General features: G+C 51.9%; 2 protein-coding genes across 8 annotated transcripts in view; one reads left to right on the top strand and one right to left on the bottom strand.

The window, feature by feature from the left end:
- The first annotated feature begins 226 nt into the window (after positions 1–226).
- On the top strand, positions 227–19468 carry LOC137929024 (uncharacterized protein KIAA0930 homolog). Of its 5 annotated transcripts, XR_011108664.1 has the most exons (10): positions 227–575; positions 2408–2568; positions 3258–3440; positions 9795–9893; positions 12565–12705; positions 14761–15003; positions 15475–15628; positions 17672–17821; positions 17953–18058; positions 19272–19468. XR_011108664.1 is itself a non-coding variant. In XM_068772052.1 (9 exons), the coding sequence occupies exons 1-9, from the start codon at positions 467–469 to the stop codon at positions 17991–17993; spliced, it is 1281 nt and encodes a 426-aa protein (XP_068628153.1). In that variant the 5' UTR covers positions 227–466; the 3' UTR covers positions 17994–19468. The 5 variants fall into 5 exon arrangements, 3 of the variants coding, with proteins under 3 accessions (XP_068628153.1, XP_068628155.1, XP_068628154.1); XR_011108665.1 differs by lacking the exon at positions 15475–15628; XM_068772052.1 differs by having other exon boundaries at positions 17953–19468.
- Positions 1985–21763, bottom strand: part of LOC137929023 (phosphatidylcholine:ceramide cholinephosphotransferase 2-like) — a 44854-nt gene continuing 25075 nt past the window's right edge. For 2 of the 3 annotated variants that reach the window (XM_068772049.1, XM_068772050.1), the window contains exon 2: positions 1985–4793. In XM_068772049.1, the coding sequence (XP_068628150.1) occupies positions 3493–4793 (1301 nt within the window). In that variant the 3' untranslated portion in view covers positions 1985–3492. Of the gene's footprint in view, positions 4794–5195; positions 6386–21763 lie in introns of those variants that run through there. The other variant, XM_068772051.1, reaches the window with a different exon arrangement.

Below are 21763 nucleotides of genomic sequence, written 5' to 3'. Positions count from 1 at the left end.
CTGCAAGGAATTTCTGGTTGCAAGTTTCAGAAAACTATTTTTTTTTTCAAGGCGGTTTTATCTCCTTAAAAATTCTCATTTCCGTTTTTATTACGTTTTTTACGTTTTTATAATGGTATGCCTTGGTAAAAGCAATAATTTCACTAACGATCACTCAACGTTAATAATGAATAATGTTTAATCTGTTCCAAGCCAAATTAAATTTTGACAGTTCATTGTATATTGAGGTGGAGATTTAGTCTCGACTTGTTTTAAGGTGAAAATAAATACAGTATAAGGATTCGAAAGCAAAATAAATAAAAGCTTCAGTCATTTGAAGTTCATAACTCTTTTTGTAATGAAACTGAATGGTAGAATCCAGTCATAATTGAGTGTTTGTCGGAGATCGCGGTGGTTTGAGGGCTGTGTTGATACATGAGCTGGTGGTGTGCGGCAGGAGTCCGGTGTGTTCGCTGCCTGTGCCGCAATGGCTCTAGGCGGTACGTCCTTCATAAAGGACGCCTCCGTGCTGGAGCAGCTTCTCGAGGAGATAAATTTTCAGAGAACCAAGGAAATGCGGCAACTAATGAAGGATGGTAAGTAACTTTTATTAATGGAATGCCTTGTGTCATAGATTAATTTAATGTTTTTTTTAAAATTAATTAGGCCTTAAAGGTATCACAATTTTTATTATTTTAAAAGATGATATAGGTTCTAAGCAAAGATTGAATGTTATTCCTGCCATCATGTCTAAATTATAAACAACAATAATAAGAGTGGAAGCTTCAGATTCATGTTCTGAGACAGCAATGTGTCAATATGTTTCCAAGTAGAATTAATTTTTTAACTTTTTAAGGAGCTTCATGTTTGTAATGAAGTCCTTTATATATTTGAAGCCACTGGTATTATATATATTTGAAACAGGCTGCTTTGGACAATTTTAAACAGAAGTGAAAGTTAAGAGAGTGTGTCAATACTTTCATGTTTCCTGTTAGAAGATAAAAGCTCTGGAAGGTTTACCTTTAGTAATATAAGGACAATACTGTGTAGCTGTTTAAAACCTGTTAGGGATAAGCTTCTGCAGTGCTTTTGGATATTACAGTAATTATTATAAATTCTTTAAATAATGAGAGGCAACACAATGTTCTTGGTGTAGTCATCTCCCTGTTTTTATTGTAAAAAGTTTCAAAGCTGTGGATGGTCAGTGTTGGTAGTATAATTATAGCACAATAAGTGTTGCTGCAGCTGTGCACATGTTTGTAGCCCCATACAAACTGTGTAATCTGTGTGCAAATACAGATTGCTGTATGCAGGGATATAAAAATATTATTGCATGTCCTCTCCAATCTTTCTTTTTTTCTGACTTGTGTGCACATTCTTAATTCAGTTCTAGAAATGATAAATGCACCAACCTCATGATGTATATGTACATATTTTTATGGTGGAAAAAGCTGTTTGTTTTTTACAAAAGGATGCCCTGATGTTGAGGGTTCCACTAGCCAACAAGCATTCTGTCTATTAATTTATAAGCAAGGCTTGCATGTGTATCTTTACATCAGATGATGGGCACCATTGCTCGCCAGGTGCTACCATGGTCCTAGGTGGTGGCATTAGGAAGTTTATTGGCAATGTGAGCAGTGACTGAAAATGAAAAATATTTTATGTGTGTGTGTTCATCATTCTTTTGTCATAAATTGTATTGGAATAAGAATTTGAACAGAAAGTATGGCATAAGAACACCACTGATTTTGTGTCCGGCACCTTAATTGTCAAGGGGCAGGGCAGGCCTTGCGTCTTTAGGTAATTCTGTTGCAAGGCAGATTTTAATGCACTAGCAGCAATGAAATATTTCAAATCATAAATTGTTTCTGAAGAAAATTGTTTTACATTACTTACAGGTTGCTTTTTAGGTTTCAATTACAAGTAGAGGTAAGGTTGCAATATAATAGATATGTTGATTTATTAACACTGGGAAAGAGTTTTGTGAGTGCATTAAATAAAAAGGTTCCCAGTTTCAAATTCAATATAATTAAACATCTGTGTACAAATAATATTACATGAAATGCAATGCACATATCATTTTATCAACAACTTATAACACATCTCATTGTACTGATGAAAGCCAAGGAAGTATTTCCATCAGCTGCTATTCACGAGCGGCAGCGTGCAGACACACAAATAGAGCCGTTTAAAATGCGGACAAAGAAGAGGGTGATCAATGAATCTTGGGAGAGTCAACAGCCAATAAAAATGCAAGGTTGCATAGACAACATAGTCATTAGAGCAAAGGGGAAGAATCTAGGATCGTGTCTCCGCACGCTGCGACCACTAGTCAAGTTTCCCGCAGTAAGGCACTTCACAATTCCTCTGTACGTCGCTGCGCCCGGTGGCCGGGGAGCACGCCTAAATATTTAAACAATTTTAACAGAGTCCGGCTTTGTGGTGCTGCAAGGAACGACGTACTGGACAGACTTGTTCGTGAGGCACTTTCTGTTTCAAGAGGAGCGCGCCGTCGACTGCGATGACCTGCTGTTCTTTGTGAGGAAGCGGCACGTCAAGGGCTCCTCGCGCTACCTGCCCAAATACGAGGTGCGTGGACCGAACGTGCTCGCTCGACGCTCATTCCGACTCGCGTTAACAGTCCAGAAATACACCTGCACTCGTATTTATAATTCATAATCACTACTGCCCAGCACTGCAACACGCGCAACGAGGACGAGCGCGGCCGGCATGAGCTCGCGGCTGCACACGATCGAACAAATCTTGTTGGACAAATTAAACCATACCATCAAAACATATACAACATCTCACAAGTTTGTCTTTAATGAACCACTATTATCCTTTTCACGAAAATGTTTTCGTTTCACCGCGCTCGTGCCTCCTCGTTTTCGAGCCAGTTTATAGATTTAGCACCATTCGGATTAGAGATCGGAGTTGCCTCGGACGAGTGGGGATACAAAAAGGTTTCGTATCGTAACAGCTGTACTTTATTGAAACATTATAAAAATAGTTTTTCTTAGCACACGTTCCTATTACAATTAGTATGTACCGAGCGGGCCGGCACGGGACGCGCACGAAACTAATCTCAGTACATTTTGTTAATAAATAGTATGTTCTCTGTTAGACTCCGAATTATACCTTCAATAACCACTTATAAAATATACAATACAATTTACAAAAACGAAAAGTCGTCGGGGAAATGAACCGTGCGTTGAATCGTACAACGAAAGCGAAGGTCCATCACGACGCCCAGACTCAGCGCCGCCGCTCCTTCACAGACGGACGTCGACGTGTTCCGCAAAGACTCGAAGAAGCTGCCCATCGGCGACCCGGAGATCGACTGGGAGGAGACCGTGTACCTCAACCTGATCGTGCACCAGTTCGACTACACGCTCACGCTGGCGATCTGCACGCGCACCAGCCCCAAGGAGCTGCAGGTGCTGAAGCGGCACTCGCAGAAGGTGAGCGTCAGACGCGCGCCGGAGGCGGGGCGGGCGGCGTGCGAGCGCGTCACTAGCTGAGCCGGCTGAACAGCTTGGTGCGTGGCCAGGGCAGTGGCCAGTCGTAGCGCCGCGGCACAGGCCCACGTACGTTGCGCTCCAGGTATGCGAACACCCAGTACCACCACTCGCGCTGTAGCATGTGCTGCCCGGAGCCGCCGCCGCGGTGCGGCGTCACCAACAGCGAGTGGAAGCTCCAGAACAGGCGCGTAGTCACGTAATACGCGATCACTACATCCACCGTGTAGTGCCCGTGCGCCAGCAGCACGAACGACACGCCCAGCAGCGCCGAGCCCCACATGGCCCAGTGTACTGGCCACAGCTTCTTGGGCGAATATTCCGCCACCACCAGGTAGCTCAGCACCAGCACCATGGTGTGCCCCGAGTAGATGTAGTCGCCGCAGTACGTGTGCTTCCCGTTGATGGACAGCCCGAAGCCGGAGATGAGGTAGAACATTCTTCTGATGACGAGCAGCGGCGTAGTGCCGTTGCTCTTCGGGCTGCAGTAGTAGGTGGTGCTAGAGACGGGCAGCACTGTTACGAACATGGTCACCGAACGGTACAGGTACAGCAGCCCGATTATGAAGAACATGCGCCGCGCCACGATGAAGCGGTGTTTGTGGAATACCACCACAAGCATCGCCACCGTCGTGGATATCATTATGAGGTACTCGGAGACGGCCAGGCCCCAGTCCCTCGCCGCCACGTTGTCGAGCACGATGTCGGTGAGCGGCGGCGTGGTGTCGCGATCGGGTAGCCGCTCGTGCACCAGTGACAGCGACATCATGTTGATGCATACGCAGACGAACAGGAAGAAGAAGGAGATTATTGTCTTCCATATCTCTTTGGGGTAGCGTTCCTCGCGCACAGCGCCCGCCGGTATCTCGAGCACAAAGTCGGCGGCGTGCCCACGCGTCGGTGAGTGCTCCTGGTCGGGGTCGGAGTCATCGGTGGCGGGCTGCGGCGCGTCGGGCTTGGGGGGGCGCGCGAGCAGCGGCTGGCGCTGCATCAACTCGGCCTGGCTGGGCATAGCGCGGCGCGATGCGTTGTTGTTCACGTCATGGCGCTGCAAGCGCGGTTCGAAGTTGATGCCCCGGATGTCTTCATGCGCTGTGTCGCCGCCTATATCCGCATGGCAGGCGGGCGGCGAGGCGCGCGGGGGCGGCGGCCGCTTTGCGCGCGGCTCGCGTGCAAGGTACGTGCGCACCGACTGCACCAGCGGCTCTGCGAACTCGATCTGCTGCGGCGGCGACTGCTCCTTGTCCGGGGAGCGGGCCGAGATCGTCATCCAATCACCATCGCTCCGGTTTGAACCTGGAATGGAAAGGAGAGCAGTGTGAGCATAAGTCTACCGCTGTCGGACACAACGCGCGGGGATTGGTCGATGTTCGCGGTCGTTGTGGCTCGTTCTCGACGCGTAATTAACAGCGGGCTGCGGCGCCGCGTGCGGTGGTCACGTCCATCGCGTTGCTCCCTGGCGGCACACCCGCGGCGCTAGTTGTTTATAGTAGGTATTATGGGAAAAAATCGAAGTGCCGGTGTACGGCGGTCGTTCCCGAGCTTTTGGTTTGTTTGAAGCGCTACACGATCCTTTGAAGCGAGCGTTTCGCTGAGGTAATCGCAAAGCAGCGGGCGGGCCGGCGCCGTGCAGTCGGGCCGCCGCTAGCCGCGCGGCGGATGTACGTTCCGACCGCGGCGGTGTCGTCGAGCACTTACCCGATCAATGCGCGAGCTGTCGGCGGGGCCGGCCGCGGCTTCGCATCGATTCGTCCCGTGCGCCCGATAGAGAGCCGGAGCGGCGACACCCGTCGGAGTCTCACGGTCGCCTAAACGAGGTCGCGCTGGGGCGGGCCGTCGGCCGTGGATCACTTCCGGCGCGCTAAACCACTTCACGGAATCGCCGATGCGTTCACTTCATCACGGCACTGCGCGTCGATTGCTTTCGGTGTTAATGTAATATTTTCGATCGGAGGTCGTCTAACGAGCGAGCCTGCGAAGCGGTGGCCGCGTACTAGAAACCGGAGGGGCACCGGTTGGCTTCGGTCGGCGGCGTTCGGTTGTGCTCGGCGCGAACTCGGCGCGCCGGCGCGACGGGTACGAGCGAGAGGCCTGTGACGTCAGTGCAGACGTCCCGCTCGCACGGTGCGGCTGCACTTGCAGGGCCCTACTACGCGACTCGTCGACTTCGAGCGTGACCGCCGTTTGAGATTAATTACCTTTTCAACTCGAAATTGTTGTCAACTTTACGATGTTTGGCTAAGATTATTTTATTGTTCCACACAATCGTCGCTATACACATTTAACAATTTAGTAAATGGTACGCTTTGCTGAAAAGTTGGTGCGCGAAGTGAAACGAACGGACCAGTTGCTTTATTTGCAATCACGGAAAAATGTTGTCGGAGACGATTGCGTGGGATAGACGCGCGGGGCGCGGGGCGCGGTACGGGGCGCGGGGTGAGGCGGGGGCCGTGGCGGGGTGAGGAGATCTGCCAGTTTGTCAACATTCGTTGTTGATGTCCATTATGTACAAATATTTGAATTGTCGACGAAAAAACTTCGGCCATGAGTCATTGTTTAGTGGATACAGGCGACCAGTTATGCGCGGGAGGTGTAGGTTAGCGGAACAATGGCGTTGTGATTTCTAGCGCGGCGCGGCGCGGCCCGGCGCGGTGCTGGCCGACGGATGATTCTTTGTAGGGGCGGCGACGCGTGTGCCGGCCCGGTGCGGCCGGTGCTCCGGTCGCTCGCAATCGTCACGAGTAGCGCCTCGCCTCATGGACTTTATTTAAAATTAATTTGTTTAAATGAATCATTAGCCGAGTCGTTACAAGGGCTCATTACAATATGAAAAGAAATACGACAACTGATGACTGATAACGGTATCCCTGGAGCGGTCACCAGATCGCAGGCGGGTGCGCGGCGCGCCGTGCGCCGTGCGTCGCGGGCGCCTGCAAAGCTTCCCGACCCCTGTGTTATCGCTTACCACCTACTACGGCGTGGCACCCGACATTTTTTTCGGCAACCCGTGATGAAAAGTGAAATAGAATGAGTTTGTTTGAATGACATAACTTATAAACATTACGGTCTTGTCGGCCGCTCTGTGATGACCTTGGCGTTCATGGCGCGCATTACTCAGTAAATAAAAGTAAAAAAAAAAACTATAAGTGGTATCTCGACGCTGCATCAGAAATATTGTGGCCTTCGCGTGGTGATGCGATCGGGGTTGTGTGCGTGTGTGGGGTGTAGTTATGCCGTCCGCGTCGCGCCGTGCATCGCGCTGCATCAATCTATTCAAGTAACCGGTGATCGCCCGGTGCTGCAATTGCCGACGCCCGGCCATTCAATGTTGAATCTGAAAGCTCCGCATTACAGACCAGTGGCTGAGCCGTTTCTGGCAGCAGGCAACAGCGCTCCGGCTCGAATAAGTTTCCATCTGGAACTGTGCCTTCATCGCTTTCACTTCCCTTGGCTTCGATAAGACTGTTTAATTCATCACTATGTGTATTTTTCCAGATGGAACTACTTCAAAATTACTGTTTCACGTTCTGTTGTTACTTCTACCTCTAGATATCAATATTGCTTCATTTAAATGTTTTCCATATTCTGGAGCATCGAGTTCTGCCCGTGCAATAAAACAGCGCTATCCGGAATAAGTTTCCCGAACGTGGGATTGTAACTGCGGCGCCGGGCGAGTTCGCTCTCCCTCGAGCGCTGTCGCGGAGCTGTGGGCCGGGCCGCGACCTCGCCGCGCCGCGCCGCGCCGCGCGCTTGCGGAGCGGTCGATGATAAGCCGCGCGTTCGCCGAGTCGCTCTTGTTGACGCCTTATCAATGTTATCGTCATCGGCGTCGGAAGCAAACGAAATTTTGAAGCGTTCGTTCGACGCGGCTTTCGTTTCCTTATCTGTTTATGCCGTTATTTTGGCCGAGGAAGAGAAGAGTGGCTCACGAGCACAAATAACCTAGCGGGCAGCGTATCGCGGTGCGCCACGCCCGCCTCTTTTTATTTAAAGAGACTTCCACTTCGAGTCCGGGCGCATTCGCCCAAGGCTGGGAGGTGGGAAGTGGAGCGAGATGGTCGCGCTCGCGGCGGGCTGAGGTAATTCAAATAAATAAAAATCCACAGCGAACGTTCTGGAGCGGCTTGCGAGCCGGTGCTTGCGCTTTGTGTGACGGCGGCCGCACCGTCCGTCCGTTACCCGAGCCGACTTTTCTCCAGTGACGTAATTCGGTGCGTTGTGTACAAAGACAAGCGTCCGGACCGAAGAGCCAAGTATTTTTTAGTATTTTTTGAGACAATCGTTTCGGAACAATTGTCAAATGTACGTCACATACATTTAAGCTGGCAAATAAAGTCCAGTCGAACACAACGAGTCTCACCGTTTGCAAGTCAGCCGACGCTGCGTACGCGCAGCGGGGCGCCGGCGGGCTGACGGCCACGTGCGCCGCGATACATTCACTTTGTGAAGGTCTTCGGTGAGGTGAAGCAACTGCTATTGTTTCGGACAGTTTCGATTCAGCTTCTATGATTATAAATGAAAACTAATCACGTTCAATGACAATTTTTACACGCCTCGCGTTGGCCTTTTGTTGGTATTGAGCGGGATCTGCCCGAGGCTCAATAATGCCACATCCTTCCACAATTCGACAACATTGTCTGCGGCATTCTTTTCCTCCGTGAAGTCTTCTAACAGCGCCTTGCACAGAGCCGACCCGCAGCATTTTATTTTCGAATGTTCCGTGAGTGTAAAGGCTCCCAGGTCCAACGTCGCGTGACGCAAGGCGTGGAGCGAAGCGTTAGTTACTGACGTTTGTGGAGACGTCGACGATCGGCGACGAGTCGAACGCGTGCCCGTCGGCGTGCCCGTCGGCGTGCCCGTCGGCGTGCCCGTCGGCGTGCCCGTCGGCGTGCGGGAAGCGCGCGGCGCGACTGCGGCAGGTCGCGGCAGGTTGCGGCCAATGATCAAAGGTCAATTTTGCCACTTAATAAACCAGCGGCGTGAGTGCCCCGCGCCACCGATGTTGAATAATCCAATGAAATGAAAAAATAAATTTAAACATTCATATAATAATAAAAGCATGTGCTGCAAATACATTTAAATGCCCAGTAAAATGTACAATGAGTGTCATAAAATAACCCATAAAGTATTTATTAATAAGGTGCTTTAGGCGGCGTCGTGCGAGGCGTGCGGGGCGTGCGGGTCGCACGGACGTCGCTGGGGGCGAGTGTTATCGAGCGATTTAGCCGGCGCCAACTGCGCACAGGGAGTAGCGCCGGACACTGAACGCTGCCGGCCTTTTGCAGCGGTTGGCTGCGTCGGTGCACGCGAAGCCGTGCGACGCAGCTTAAATGCAAAGCAGTAGCGTGTCCTGACAGCGAGTTATTGCACGCGGAAAAGCTTCGGCATTGAAGTCGTCCTACCGACACCGACCTTATCTCACGCGTGCTTCCGACGTCGAGCGCGTCGTCGCGCGCTGCCGAGTACGAAATGAGGGCACAGACAGCCACGCAGCGCTGACGTCGCAGGTTGGGTATATATGGGATATAAATGGGCACTCCCGGCATTCCCGCACAAACACGTTCCGAGCAGCCGAGCTCCCGGCGCGGACTTGTTCTTGCGCGGAATTTCAATTAGGTCGGTCGTTTAAATACCGTCGAAGGAATTTCACCAATTACCAAAGTGGAAACAATTTTTGAGGTCGAATTGTTCGCTTCGAGTTGCCTATTAGTCAGTACTCGTCGCGCGCACTGCGTCCTCGGTGATACTCGTTATACCTGCAGCGGCGCCATCCGATCGTCCGGCTGCCCCGCGCGTGTCGACACTTTGCGGGACTGCGGTTTTGGTACTTACCAGTCAGAATACAATTGTAGGAGTTAGGTTAGCTCCAATGTTGATGAATGTGCACATGGAACGAAGTACGAAGAGGATTTCTCCCAATTTAGATTAATCCCCTGCAGGCTCTTGCAGCAACACTCCACTTGGACTTGCGTTTGCGTAGTTTAAGTAGATCTTATATTCATCGAGCGAGTGCATAGTTCTCCTTGGGTACATAAATGAAATCGTCGGCGCGGGTGCGCTCTGCATTTTGGTTGCTTTAAGTAGAAGGACGCACTTGATCGAGGAGTTCAGTTTCATAGCCGTTCCTATCAAACCGGGCTCTTCCGGCCTTGTTCTCAAGAGTTACTCCAGGGACAACTATGAACGCAAGGTGCAGAATATTGTAAATAAATGTATAGACGGGTGGTGGTCGCCGACACTCGGCTCGTGAACCGCGTGCGCGGTGTGTGTAACGTATAGGAGTGTGTGTGTGTGCAGGTGTACGCGTCGCCCAGCCGCCGTAAGATGGACACCAAGGGCGAGGGCGAGGAGATGACCTACCCGCACATCTGCTTCATGGTCGACAACTTTGACGAGGTACGTTGTGAACGCTGGCTGCGCCTTTACACCATGGCCTGATGAGAATCTACGCACAAAAGGTCGCCTCCGAGTTCTTATGCGTAAATATATAACGAAACAGTGAGGGAAAGTGAGGGAAAATTTGTTTGTTTGTGATAGCACATCCTCTCTTTATTTTTGCAAGTGTAATCAGTGGTATGACGCGGGCTCGTCGCGAGCCTTGCGTCGGTGACGCTTGTACTGGATTCAGAGCGAACGGCATTTGTCACTGCAGCTGCGCGCGTGCGTACAGACATGCATCGGTACCGACGCGTGATGTTCTGGAACAATGTTACGCCGGTAGGTAAAGAGCGAGCTTGCAAAGAGCGAGTGTTTATCACGAGCACGCGCGGGTCGCGAGCTGCTCGGAGGAGCTGTTTGCTTGCCGCCGCGTGAGGGGCCTTCACGTCGACGACGACCACGTACACAGGTCGCGCGAAAAGCACTCCCGAGTCCATATAAAATTCACTAAAATATCGAAACCTTTTGCTGCTGCTGGTGAAGTTGTTTTTATCGTAATAGGTGTTTACAGAAACGTGTGGGATGTCAAATGTGCCCTATGCTTGCTGTAGCTGGAGATTTCGTCGAATGTAATCTAATTACGTCTAAAAAATCGCCCCCCCCCCTCCACAAGGCACCGCGCGCGGCGACCTGCGAGCCGGAGCTAGCTGGCAAATTTTCTTTTCGCTTATTTATCGGATCATTAACAGACTTAATTCCTCGACAAATAATATAACTTGGAGATAGGATTAAGTATAATATATAAATAGAAAATAAGCGGCTACAAACAAAACCTGTATATTTAGTGAAGTTTTTCAAATGAATCCGTTCACTGTAGTGTCCTGTACACAAATTATTTATGAATAAAAGTGCGAGTATGTCTAAAAATTGAGATAGGGCGTGAAGATGCCTCGTTGCCGTTCGCTATTGAACGACGCGCTCGCGGCGCGACGAGTTGCCTAACCAACTTTAAGTGGCTGAGGCTGCTTAGCGACGACTAAAGAGGTCGTCACTGCGATAACCAAATGGAAATTGATGTCCACACCGCCGTCCGTGTTATTTGATTTACTGACACGCCACAACGAGTCACAGGGTCGCGCGTCGGCTGACGGGCGTGACGCCTCCCAGCGCACAGACTTACACAGGCACTTCCCTGACCGAGCGTTAACAAGCGGCCACATTGGACGCTTAGTTAAGCCACTTCGCTGAGGCAGCCGCTTACGTAATTAAAAACAGCATCTAACCGGTGTCGCGTCCACGAACAGCTCGAGCTGCAAGTGTTTGTACGCGTGTAATTGAGATTTTGTTTTAGGAAGTCTAGAATTTGCAATTTTATTAGCATCTGTTCGAAAAAAAAAACGAACACGACGATAAGATACGCAGATGCGCCGGTGCTCAAACTTGCAGCTGGTGCAGGCGTATCGGAGCATGAATGCTTTGAAAAGTAATAGTACCGTATAGAAAAAACGCAATTTTCGAACTTGTGCTGTAGTTGGGGCAGGGATGACCAGTCCTTACGGAAGCTATTATAGGAAATAAAGAATCGGTCGGTTCTTCGCAATACAATGAATAGTTAAGGATCCTTGATTCGGTGCACGCACAATTCGGCCTCGTGTCTCGTGGGATGGGTGGACCAATCCGATGAGCGGATTGTGTGCAGGCGATGAGTTTTATAATGACGGAAGAGCTCAAAAAGGTAGGCTAAAGAGACCTGTGGACATAACTCGTCGGATCCTTGACCAAGGCTTTCCCGGATGGGCGCGACCTTCAGCAATGAAGATAAAGACCAAGAAGAGGCTTTAAAGGGTAGATATTCGGGCAGCACTTATTGAGAAAGCGAAAAGGAAGGTTATGAAGGCGTAGAACGGGTAATTTGCGCCAACGTACTTTCCAACTCTCTTTCGTTAAGGCAATCGAATTTTTCAGCGAATCCGATGCTTTGCCTCTGAATCATATTTGGAAATGGTCGCAGGTCGCAGCGCACGTCTGCAAACGAAAGAAACTTGAAGAGCGGCGGCGGGCCGATCAGTTTCGCAGAACGAACTTCAATCCTGGTTTATTCTTTGTCCAGATTCTCGAAGGTAGCCGCGCGCTTCGGCGTGGCGTCGCTAAAGCCACTGCTATCGCGCGCATTTTTTGGTTATCGTCGCGTTTCCGTCACGTTGTCCCTGCTTTATCGGAACGCTATCGCAGCATTATCGCGACGTTATCGCGATGTTATCGTTGCATTATCGTTCCTTTCGATAATTCCATTTTCAAATTTAAAATTTACAGTCGAACGATTTCGAGGGTATCGTAAATGATGAAGTCGTGGTTTTTGGAACTAGTTATGCCCTCACCGCGCTGGGACTTCGCTGCAGCATTTTTCACTTTTCGTAGAGCCCGATTATTGGTAGAGCGCGGTCGACAAAGAAAGATAAATGATTTTGGGATGAATGCAGCTAATGTATATACAATGCGTGACCTTTCAACAGGAAAGGCTCTTCAGCCTGTTTAATTTTTTCCTAAAACGTTGAAATTGTGCAGGGGAGGCAACCAAAACTAAATTATTAAAATGTGCTCGTGTGACGGATTGCATCACCGGCCCTATGTTTCTCGGGCTTATCCATGCCAAGCGCGTGCTTCGTTGTGATGCGGGTGTCTGTTGCAGGTGTTCTGCGACATGGTGGTGCGCGACGGCGAGATGGTGTGCGTGGAGCTGGTGGCGCGCGGGCGGGGCGGCGAGCCCTGCGCGGTCATCTTCTTGGGTTCCATCCGCTACGACGCGCTCACGCGCGTCTACGACGCCAGGGTGAGCAGCCGCTACGCTTGTTGTTCTTGCTCAGGGTTCAGTTTTGTCTGTTTTGTTTTGTTCGTCGTCCAGTCGCATACAGTTAAAGGGCTGCCTCGCCCGGCAAAACAGTTGACGGCAAGTGATCCCGGCGTCTCCGCGATCCGTCTCCGCTGCGCCGCCCCGCGCCCCCCACCGCCTCACGGAAGCGGTCCGGCACGCTACACCTCGGTGTGGTCGCTGGCCGATTGCCGTTGCCGATGCCGTTGTCGTCGGAAGTCGCGTTATACTTGGACGATACAATTGACCATGGGAAACATTTGTCCGAAGATTATTAGTTCTTAACCAGCATAGGAAACGAACCTTCGATTGTAGTTGTCGAGCACGAGCGGTGGCCGACGCCTGGAATAACCAGACTGTTTTCATTTTCTCAAATACTTTAATAACCGCCAATGATTGCTGTATTCATTAATACGGCATTACAGTGGACAGATTGGTGGATTCCAAGTGGATCCTTGCGTCTAGTAAGCAGCGCCAGCAGCGAAAGCGCTTTCAAAGTGAACCCACTTTTCACTACTCACCAAGGTCGCGACGGTCGCTCTAACGTCACTGCCAATTTAAACCACACCGCCGCTGTGTGGATAGTGAAATTTTTGCTCTAGGTTTTACAGCTTCCTAAGTATGAAACTATTTCATTTCGCGGGGACAGCGATGAGGCCGCACATGACAGCTCGGGCGCGCACCCGTCAGATAATGTAGTCGGGGTCGAGATCATGCTAAGTAAACATTGGGAGCGAGATGTCTGCCCCGCTGCCCCGTTGCCCCGCCACCCTGCCGCCCCGCCACCCTGCCGCCCCGCCACCCTGCCGCTTCGTCGAGCTGTCGCCCGGCATCTCCATTGACGTCGGCGCGCACAATGGCGAAGCAAAAACGGGGTTAACGAGTTGTGCGACGGGGCGGCGGGGCGGCGCGAACTTGGCCCCGTGCGATGTGGGTCAAACGCGTCAAATCTTCAAAATCTTCCCCGGAAATGCATTTTGTTAAAAACTCTCTAGAAATATTAACTCTCGGCCGAAGTGCGTGCTATTGACTGTTCATTTTGCTAATAGAACCAGGCGTTACTACAATTGAGTGTCGCTGGAGCTGTCGCCGCGTCCTCGCGTGTTAACTGTCGGCGCGGCGGTTTCCCGATTCGGTGTCGCGTGGTGATGCCGCGATAAAAAATAATATTTATTGAAAGCCTTCGTATGAGCGCAATGTAATACGTCCGTCCGTCTCGTATTACAATCAGTTCTTAGCCGTAGCTCGACAATTATCGGCATGGATTAGAAACCTGGCGCTTGCAAGACTTCCTGCGGGGGTGGCGGTGGCGAGGAGTGGGGGGGGGGTTATACACGGGGGCTGGTATAACAAGTTAACCCCGAGCGCGTTATTAATGTACTGGTTTTCGGTAGACCTCCGTCGCATGTCAAACCGAGAGGTAACCTGTGGCTACAGGGAAGACGGACTCTTCTCTGTCATTCCGCGAGTCTTAGCTAGCTAACGCCGCAGCGGCCGCCGGTACCTGCGCCCTGCGGGCGGGGGCGGGGGGACGCGCGCCACCCCGATGCCGCGGTCGACGCCCCCGCTCCTTAACCGCCCCGACGCTCCTCGTTGAACAAAGTAGTACAATTATGTTTGCCATTTGTCTGCGCTCGGATTTCCATGAATTATTCGTTGTTTTAAAAACGTTATTGGTTCCAATAGAAACGCGGCGCTAAAGATTGCACGTCGCATGCCCACACCGCGCAGCCGCCCACACAGCGAAACTCGATTAAAACCAATTTTTTATTAAGTTCAATTTTAATTAAAAATATTAAAAAAAACATGTAAATAGTATTCTATATTAATAAACTCTAAAATGTTTGAGGTATGACGAGAGATCATGATAAATATCTGAACTGTTTATTTGCAAAGACAATGGGTTATAAAGAGTTGATAGACGGTGCTCTGTCGGGGCGTCGCGGCGTCGCGGCGTCGCGGCGTCCGGTGCGCCGACCGGCGTCGACGCGAGTAACTTTGGGTGCGTTCGCGCAGCAATCGTCGCTGTCGACGAAGGTGGCGCAACGCATGTCTTTCGGGCTGCTGGGCGGCGCGGGAGCGCGCGGCGCGCTTCGCTGCGAGTTCGTGCGCATGAAGGGCCCAGGCGGCAAGGGCCACGCCGAGGTGGCCGTGTCGCGGCCGCGCGGCGCCGCCTCGCCGGGTTCCGCGCCGGGGCTCGCGGCGCCCTGGCCCGACGACGTGGACGACCCCGACGAGCTCTTCCTCTACCGGCACCAGGTACGACACGTCCTTTTCACTCATTGCCGAAATGCACTCGCAGCGCCCACGCCCGTCGCTGCTGAAGGTTCAGGTGGAGAGTCTAGCATTTCCTTAATGTCAGTGATTTGTACCTGTCTTGGCGACGGCCTATTAATATCATTTCATTTTTATATATAATTGATCGCCAACAAAATTTGCAAAGTTACGTACGAGTACTAATCATTGGAGAACATACAGGACATTGCAAATCCAGCGATAGGCACACAACGTGACAAATGTAACAAAAAAATTGGAAAAATTTAGTAGATTAATACTATTAATCTATTAAATTTTTCCAATTTTAAATTCTGTATGAATATGTTGTCCTCTGCTCGGAGAGGGACAAGGAATCGTGACAGATGCGTAGAGTGTTCATTTCGATCGCAACGGAACGGCGCTACGCCTGAGCGTTAAGTGAAACCGGGCTGCGAGTGTGTGCGTGCGTTGCAGCGCCGGCTGAGCGACCCCAGCGCCAACGTGGCGCGCTTCGTGCGCGGCGGGTGGCGCGCGCGCGACCCCTCCGACCACAGCCGCTCCGAGAACGACGGGCTCGACGCGCTCGCCGACGGCCTGGCCGAGGTCGAGGCCGGCGACCTGCGCGATGGTGAGTGCCTCCCGCACCCCTGCGCGCACTGCAGCACCGTGCCGTGCGACGCGCACTCCGACCTCACTGAGGCACCTTCACGAATGCGGGCAGAGTGCTGCGTCTGCTGCGATGTTCCCGTGCGAGCACGTCGGTGCTGTCTGTTTAAAACAAATTGACGACACGTAGTGACGCTTACACTCAAAAGTGTCGCGATTCAAATTGCGGACCCGCCCGCAATCCGCAGCGGACCCTCCCGGCGTGCGGCGACACTTGTACCTGGGGGTACGGCCTAGGTGCCCCTTCGCTTCCATGCACTGTACATTGTCGACACTGTACAGTGTGACGCGCGCCGGGTGCGACAGTGCTTGGCTGGTTTGGTCGCGATTGCTCCCCAGTCGCGTCCCAGTTGCGTCCGCTACTGAATGTGCAGTTCTCTTCCTACCGCAGCTTTTCTATCAACGAACACTTTATATATGTTATTTATATAGCATTAGAGTAAACCAGATTTAATATACGTAGTTAGTAAAGTTTGTGAGTGTTGTCATCCACGTAGCTAGTCCATAATGCATCCACCTTCACGTGCATCACCATCTGTCAGCAGCGTCGCCAACGCGTCGCTTGTCGCTTCATCTGTGTGTGCACGCACGCGTGCGGGGCGCGGGGAGCGGGGCGCGGAGGAAGCCGGCCGAAAGCATCGCCTTTAATACCTTTAATTACATTTCCGACCCGAACGCGCAGATCCTTATCGACATTCAGTCGTAGCCGTATGTTCACAGTTGTCATGTCCCTTTGTGTCTGGTTTGAATATTTTACACGAGCGCCGAGCGCAACTTGCTTAGTTCACCTTAAATAGTTACTGTATCATTCAAACTTTACTTGAAAGATCGCGTGAAACTGACACTCAAGTGAAAAACGTGTTGGCGGCTGAGGCGACGCCGACGCGCTTTGGCCGCGGCGGTAGCGCGTGTAGGGCGCCTCGCAGCGCGTGCGCGTCCATGTTTACTGTACAATGAAACAACAACCCCATGAGCGGGACGCGTCATAGGTTGCTCGGAATTGCACAGTAAACATGTGCGAGCGAGCAGGTGCGTTCCGACGCGGCCTGACGCCTATCGTCTGTCCGTAGCGCGGCGCGGGTCTCAGGCTTCCTCCGCGCGCTGGAGCTGCTGTGCGGGTGTCGGGGGCGGGGGCTGCACTGCGGGGCGCATGCGCGAGGTGTACGCGCGAGAAGCGCGCGACACGGCCACGCCGGCTTGCCTGCGCGAGGTGGCGTCGCCCGCGCGCGCGCCCCGCCGCGGCGTGCCCGCAGCGCCGCCGCTGCGCCCGCTTCCGCGTCCGCGCCGCCGCGCCGCGCCGCCCGCTGCTCCCGCGCTGGACGACGACTGCGAGGTCGCGCACGACGCCGCGCTAGACTGCGACGCAGGCCCGGTGGCGAGTGGCGCGGAGAGGGCTACGGCGTGGAGCACGGGCGCGCGCGCTTACGTGACGCTCCCGCGGCGGCAGCGCGGTGTGGCGGCGGCCCTGTTCCGGCGCGCGCGCCTGCCGCCGCGGCGCAGCACGCCCGACGGCACCGACATCTACTACTGGTGCGACCTGCCGCCGCGCGCCACACACGGTACCGCCCCGCCCCGCCCCACCCGCCCCACCCCCCGCGCGCACCGCACCACCCGCTCCGCACCTCACTGCTTTAGTCCCGCGCATGTGCCGCCGCTTGCTCAGGTGTAAAGCAATATGAGTGATGCACTCCAGAGATGAAATTTTAACTTTCTGTAATCATCCAATGAATAATAACGGACACGTCTACTCATCAAAACTAAACTTGCGCGCACTTGTTTTACATTGCACGGAGCGCACGCGCAGCGCAGCCCGCGTTTTTGCTTCCACCGGCGATCTTATTTAGTAATCAATAAAATAAAGTTTCAAAAGGCACTATGTACGAAAGATAAGACAAAATACAAAGGCATTAAACTCAGAGAATGTACATTTTACAACGTTAGTAACGTACATGGAGAGTATTTCCCACGCGTGCCGTGTCGTGCCGTGACGTGCGACGTGTTGCAGAGCTGGACGACGGCGCGTACAACCCGCTGTGGGCGATGCGCGGCTTCACGCAGACCTTTCACCTGTGGAAGGAGGGCAAGCGCCAGCAGTCCGCGCCGCTCAACGCCTACCTCACCTACGTCACTCTGCCGTGGTGGAGCATCGCCAAGGGTGGGCACCTTTTGCTTTTTGTTTCATTTTTACAGACATCCCGTCCCGCCGGCCATGTCGTAGTGGCGTTGTGCTGAACAAGTGAACTATTGGCAATAGTTTATATTTATGAATATCTCGTAATGTTTCAGACATCCTGGACCACCGCGAGGAGCCGATCCTGACTTTCTGAGTGGCCGCCCCCCCGGGCGGGCGCTGCGGTGACCCCGGCCCCCCCTCTCAACAGAACCTAGTCAAGTTTAGTTTGCGTCGCTGCGATTTGTTTTCGGGAGTGCTGTGTGATGAGTTTAGGCTTAGTGTGAAGATCTCTTGTAATTTTAGGTGAAAAAAAAACCCGCCCTCGAGCGCACTGTCATGCCTCGGGAATTTCTCGACTCGTCTCAGTCGTGGTCTTGAATTTCGTTACTTTTGTACAACACCGGCAACATATTTATTTGTAAAATGTAACGGCTCCGACGTACGCTCGGACCCCGACCCTGTCCGCCCCTCTCCGCCCGCGCCTGCCTCGCGCTGCAGTTGTATTTTCGTTACGCGTCTAGTCACGAGCACCGTGTACACAACACTCTGAATTGCTTTAACGATCTTTAATTATGTTTTAATTTGTGTCAGTAACATCTTCATACTGATTGGTAACTCTGTACGTGGAAATGTTGTGGAAGGTTTATTTGTTTATTTTTATCTTACGTCAGCCGGTGGCAAAGGAGCGCACGTCGCAGACGATGCGACTACTCGCCGACTAGGGAACGTAAGCCGCCATCTAATACCGCCAATAAGCGGTCACGTGCGCCCGTCATTGTTCCGCTGATTGGACCGGACTGCGGCCACATGTATCAACTGCAGCGTAAGTGGGGGAGCGCGTCGCAGAAATTCGGAACAAGAGTGACACCACCTCGGAATTCAAAACGACCCGGTTTCGTCTTTTGGAAGATTCTCAAATACCTCAACGAGGAGACCTGCTCAACTGTGCCGCCCCTTACGCACTCGAACAATCCGACTTCTGCCTTCCTGGATAAGGAGAGAACAGCCCAGAGGAGCAACGATCTCCAGTCTTCCACCCGTGAGTTGGAACTACCTACTAAAGGTGTACCGTGAAGACGAGAAGCGGTCCCAGGAGTCGTTACGCCCAGACCTGGTGCGTGCATGCCATGAAGTGCGCGCCAATACTAGCGAGCGTACGTCGCGACGGTGCGAGCGGCGGCGCGCTCAATGTCCCGCTCGTCACAAATACTAAAAAAAAAAACTTAAACTCTACAATAAAAGCAGCAGAATGACGGGCGATAAGAGCGGACCCAGCGACGACCCGGCGACGACTAGGCGACGACCGCGCGTTTGGTTCATATAACTAACTGTACGTGTTTTTGTTGACAAATGCATAAAAAAGTATCGGCAGGAAACATGACGGCGACGCTTCGGGACTCGGGCCGGGTACATAACTCCGATGCTCACTCAGGTCCGGGGTGCGCGGGAGGCGGGGAGGGGGTGGAGTGCCGTGTTGCGTGTGTGAGCTGCGCGCTGCCCGGAGCTTCTGTAGGCGTCGAGACAGCAGCGTGCGTGCAGCGTGCGTGCAGCGTGCGTGCAGCGTGCCGCTGCGGCGGCCCCGGGCAGCGCGCTGCGTCTTATTTGACTGAATAAACTGGTGCAGCTGGCGTGGGCTCGTTTTATTTGCTCGGCGCGCTCTTTCGAGTGCCGGAGTCGAGTGTTAGTTTAAGTTAGCTCATAGTATAACTTTACCTCCTACCTAAAATTACTTTAAATGCTAGCAGAGGTCCTCCGATATAATCCATGCATACGTGTACATCGACTAACTACAGGAAAAATTATAACACCGTCCGGGCTAGCAATTAGTTGAACAGCGCCCGCGGGCAGCACCTCGCAGACCATCCCGGCCTCAGCCCGGCCTCAGCCCGGCCTCAGCCCGGGCGTTGCGTTTGCGACGGCCGCGTTTGGTTTCGGCCGCGTCGACAAGTTTGCTTCGCTTGCCTAGTTCTCACGTGATGTAATGCTGTACGTGTGATGGGCGGAAGAGGAGAAATAAACAAAAGAAATAACTGAAAAAAATTAATAAACGAATAGAGTCCCTGCCCCACCCAAAATAGGGGTGAACGAGAGGAGTTGTTAGATGTGGGAAGAGAGAAGTGTTGAGTTGTTATTGGCTCCTAGTCGAACTCTATTATTTTGCTCGTGTGTAATCACCTGCAACTGCAAGTGGTCCGTGCAAATGAACAAGCAGTGCGACGGGCCGCGCGTGCTCCGGTGCGACCGCACTCGAGGGCTCCGCGCGGGCGGGCTCCAAGCGACTTACGGTCCGATCGTCCTGTACTTACAAATGTCATTGGTTGAAACGAAATAATATTTATTTACTTTGTATTATAGGCTTCTCGAGTGCTATAGTAAAACCGGCATCCGCCGGCTTCTGACACGTGCGTGCAATGGTCAATCCACTTTAAGAATAATTTACTAGGCAGTGTCTGACGTGTGAATGTGATCGGAGACGCCATCTAAACGTAGTAAGTGTTTGCACTGGCGTGTCGGTGAACGTGCGTTCGGCATCGAACTCTCTGCCGACGGTTCGAGAGGAAGACTTGGGCGCGGTGCTTCACAGTAAACTAACCTTTAAGATGAAATTAGAGTAAAATATTTAAAAAGCTGGGGCTCATCATCAAACGCGGCGCGGTTTTAAATCTTAAACGAGCGAACGTGACATTGTATCATTAATATCGCGATGCAGGAAGATCGCGGCCTGAACACACCGCCGCAGCTCGCGACTCTCAGGGCGAGGTGTGTATCGACCGTATGGAACCAACACGAAACAAATTTGTTAACTGCTTCAGCGTGAGTCACATTGAGATGGCTGCGCGGACGCCTTTATTAAGTAGTATTGGAATGAGTGGCAGATGTGTCCCGGATGTGGATTTCACATGAATTTATGGTACGGGCCCGCAACACTGCTGTAAAAGATTCAAATGAACAGGTTTAGGTTTTTAGTTAAAGTTAGTAGGTACGTGCCACACCCGGGTGCAGCCTGTCCTGCGTTGTCCTTGTCTTTAGACCAGAACGCAGTGCTTAACGATGCCGAACATCGAGCAGCAACATCGCCACGCAGCGCCGCCCGCCGGCCCCCGGCGACCGGCGACAAATAAAACTTGCTTCTGTTTTGCCGACGACGCTGCGTGATGTAAACTGGACTGGTGTTATGTCTAAATTATTTGTGTTTTCTTATTTATGTTAATATTTCTATCCTGTACCTTAATGAAATAAATATAAAATCAAAGTAAATGACGAGGAGGATATAACGAGAGCAGAGGTTTTCTTCAAAGAAAATGTCCGGTAAGGAAAGGTATTGGTGTAAGCGGCTCGCACGCGAAATGACTATGTTGTAACGAGGTGCGCCAGAACGAAGCCGGAGACGCCGCCGCCCCGTCTGCCGGAGCGGGCAGGTTTCATTCGGTTTTACTGTTGCTGAGATCCAGCGTAACGTTGCATGTTAGCGTCCCATACGTCTCAATTAAAATTTTAACAAAAATAATATTTGAACACAAGAAATGTCATATAATTTGGTAATACAATACAAAATATTTGAACAGTTGGAGGGGCACGGTACATCTCAAGTGGCGTGGGATCGTGGATGCGAGCTATCGGCTCAACCTACCTTTGTTCTTATAACAAATATTCCAATGCGCCCGCGCGCCAGCCACTGCAGTTGGGACCCATTGCCCGGGAGAAAGCCCGTGGCCTCGGTCGCGTGCACAAGTCGCCGGCGCTAATTCGAATGCACGTTATAAACTCTCGTCTCGGTCTCGGTCTTCAACTTCATTCTCGATATAAACATTGTTTATATCATTTAAATCAATGTTATATTATATATTAAACAAAACCATCGGTCACTGAGGTGGAATCTATTCGTACGCTACTGCCGGCGCTCCCCGCTCCGACCCGCTGTCG

This window comes from Battus philenor, unplaced genomic scaffold (assembly GCF_028537555.1).
Source record: "Battus philenor isolate CCGP_79_NKW_IND1 unplaced genomic scaffold, ilBatPhil1.0.hap1 SCAF_4, whole genome shotgun sequence".
NCBI classification, from domain to species: Eukaryota; Metazoa; Arthropoda; class Insecta; order Lepidoptera; family Papilionidae; genus Battus; species Battus philenor.
Note: the sequence above shows the minus strand (reverse complement) of the source record. Positions and strands in the feature narration are given on the sequence as shown.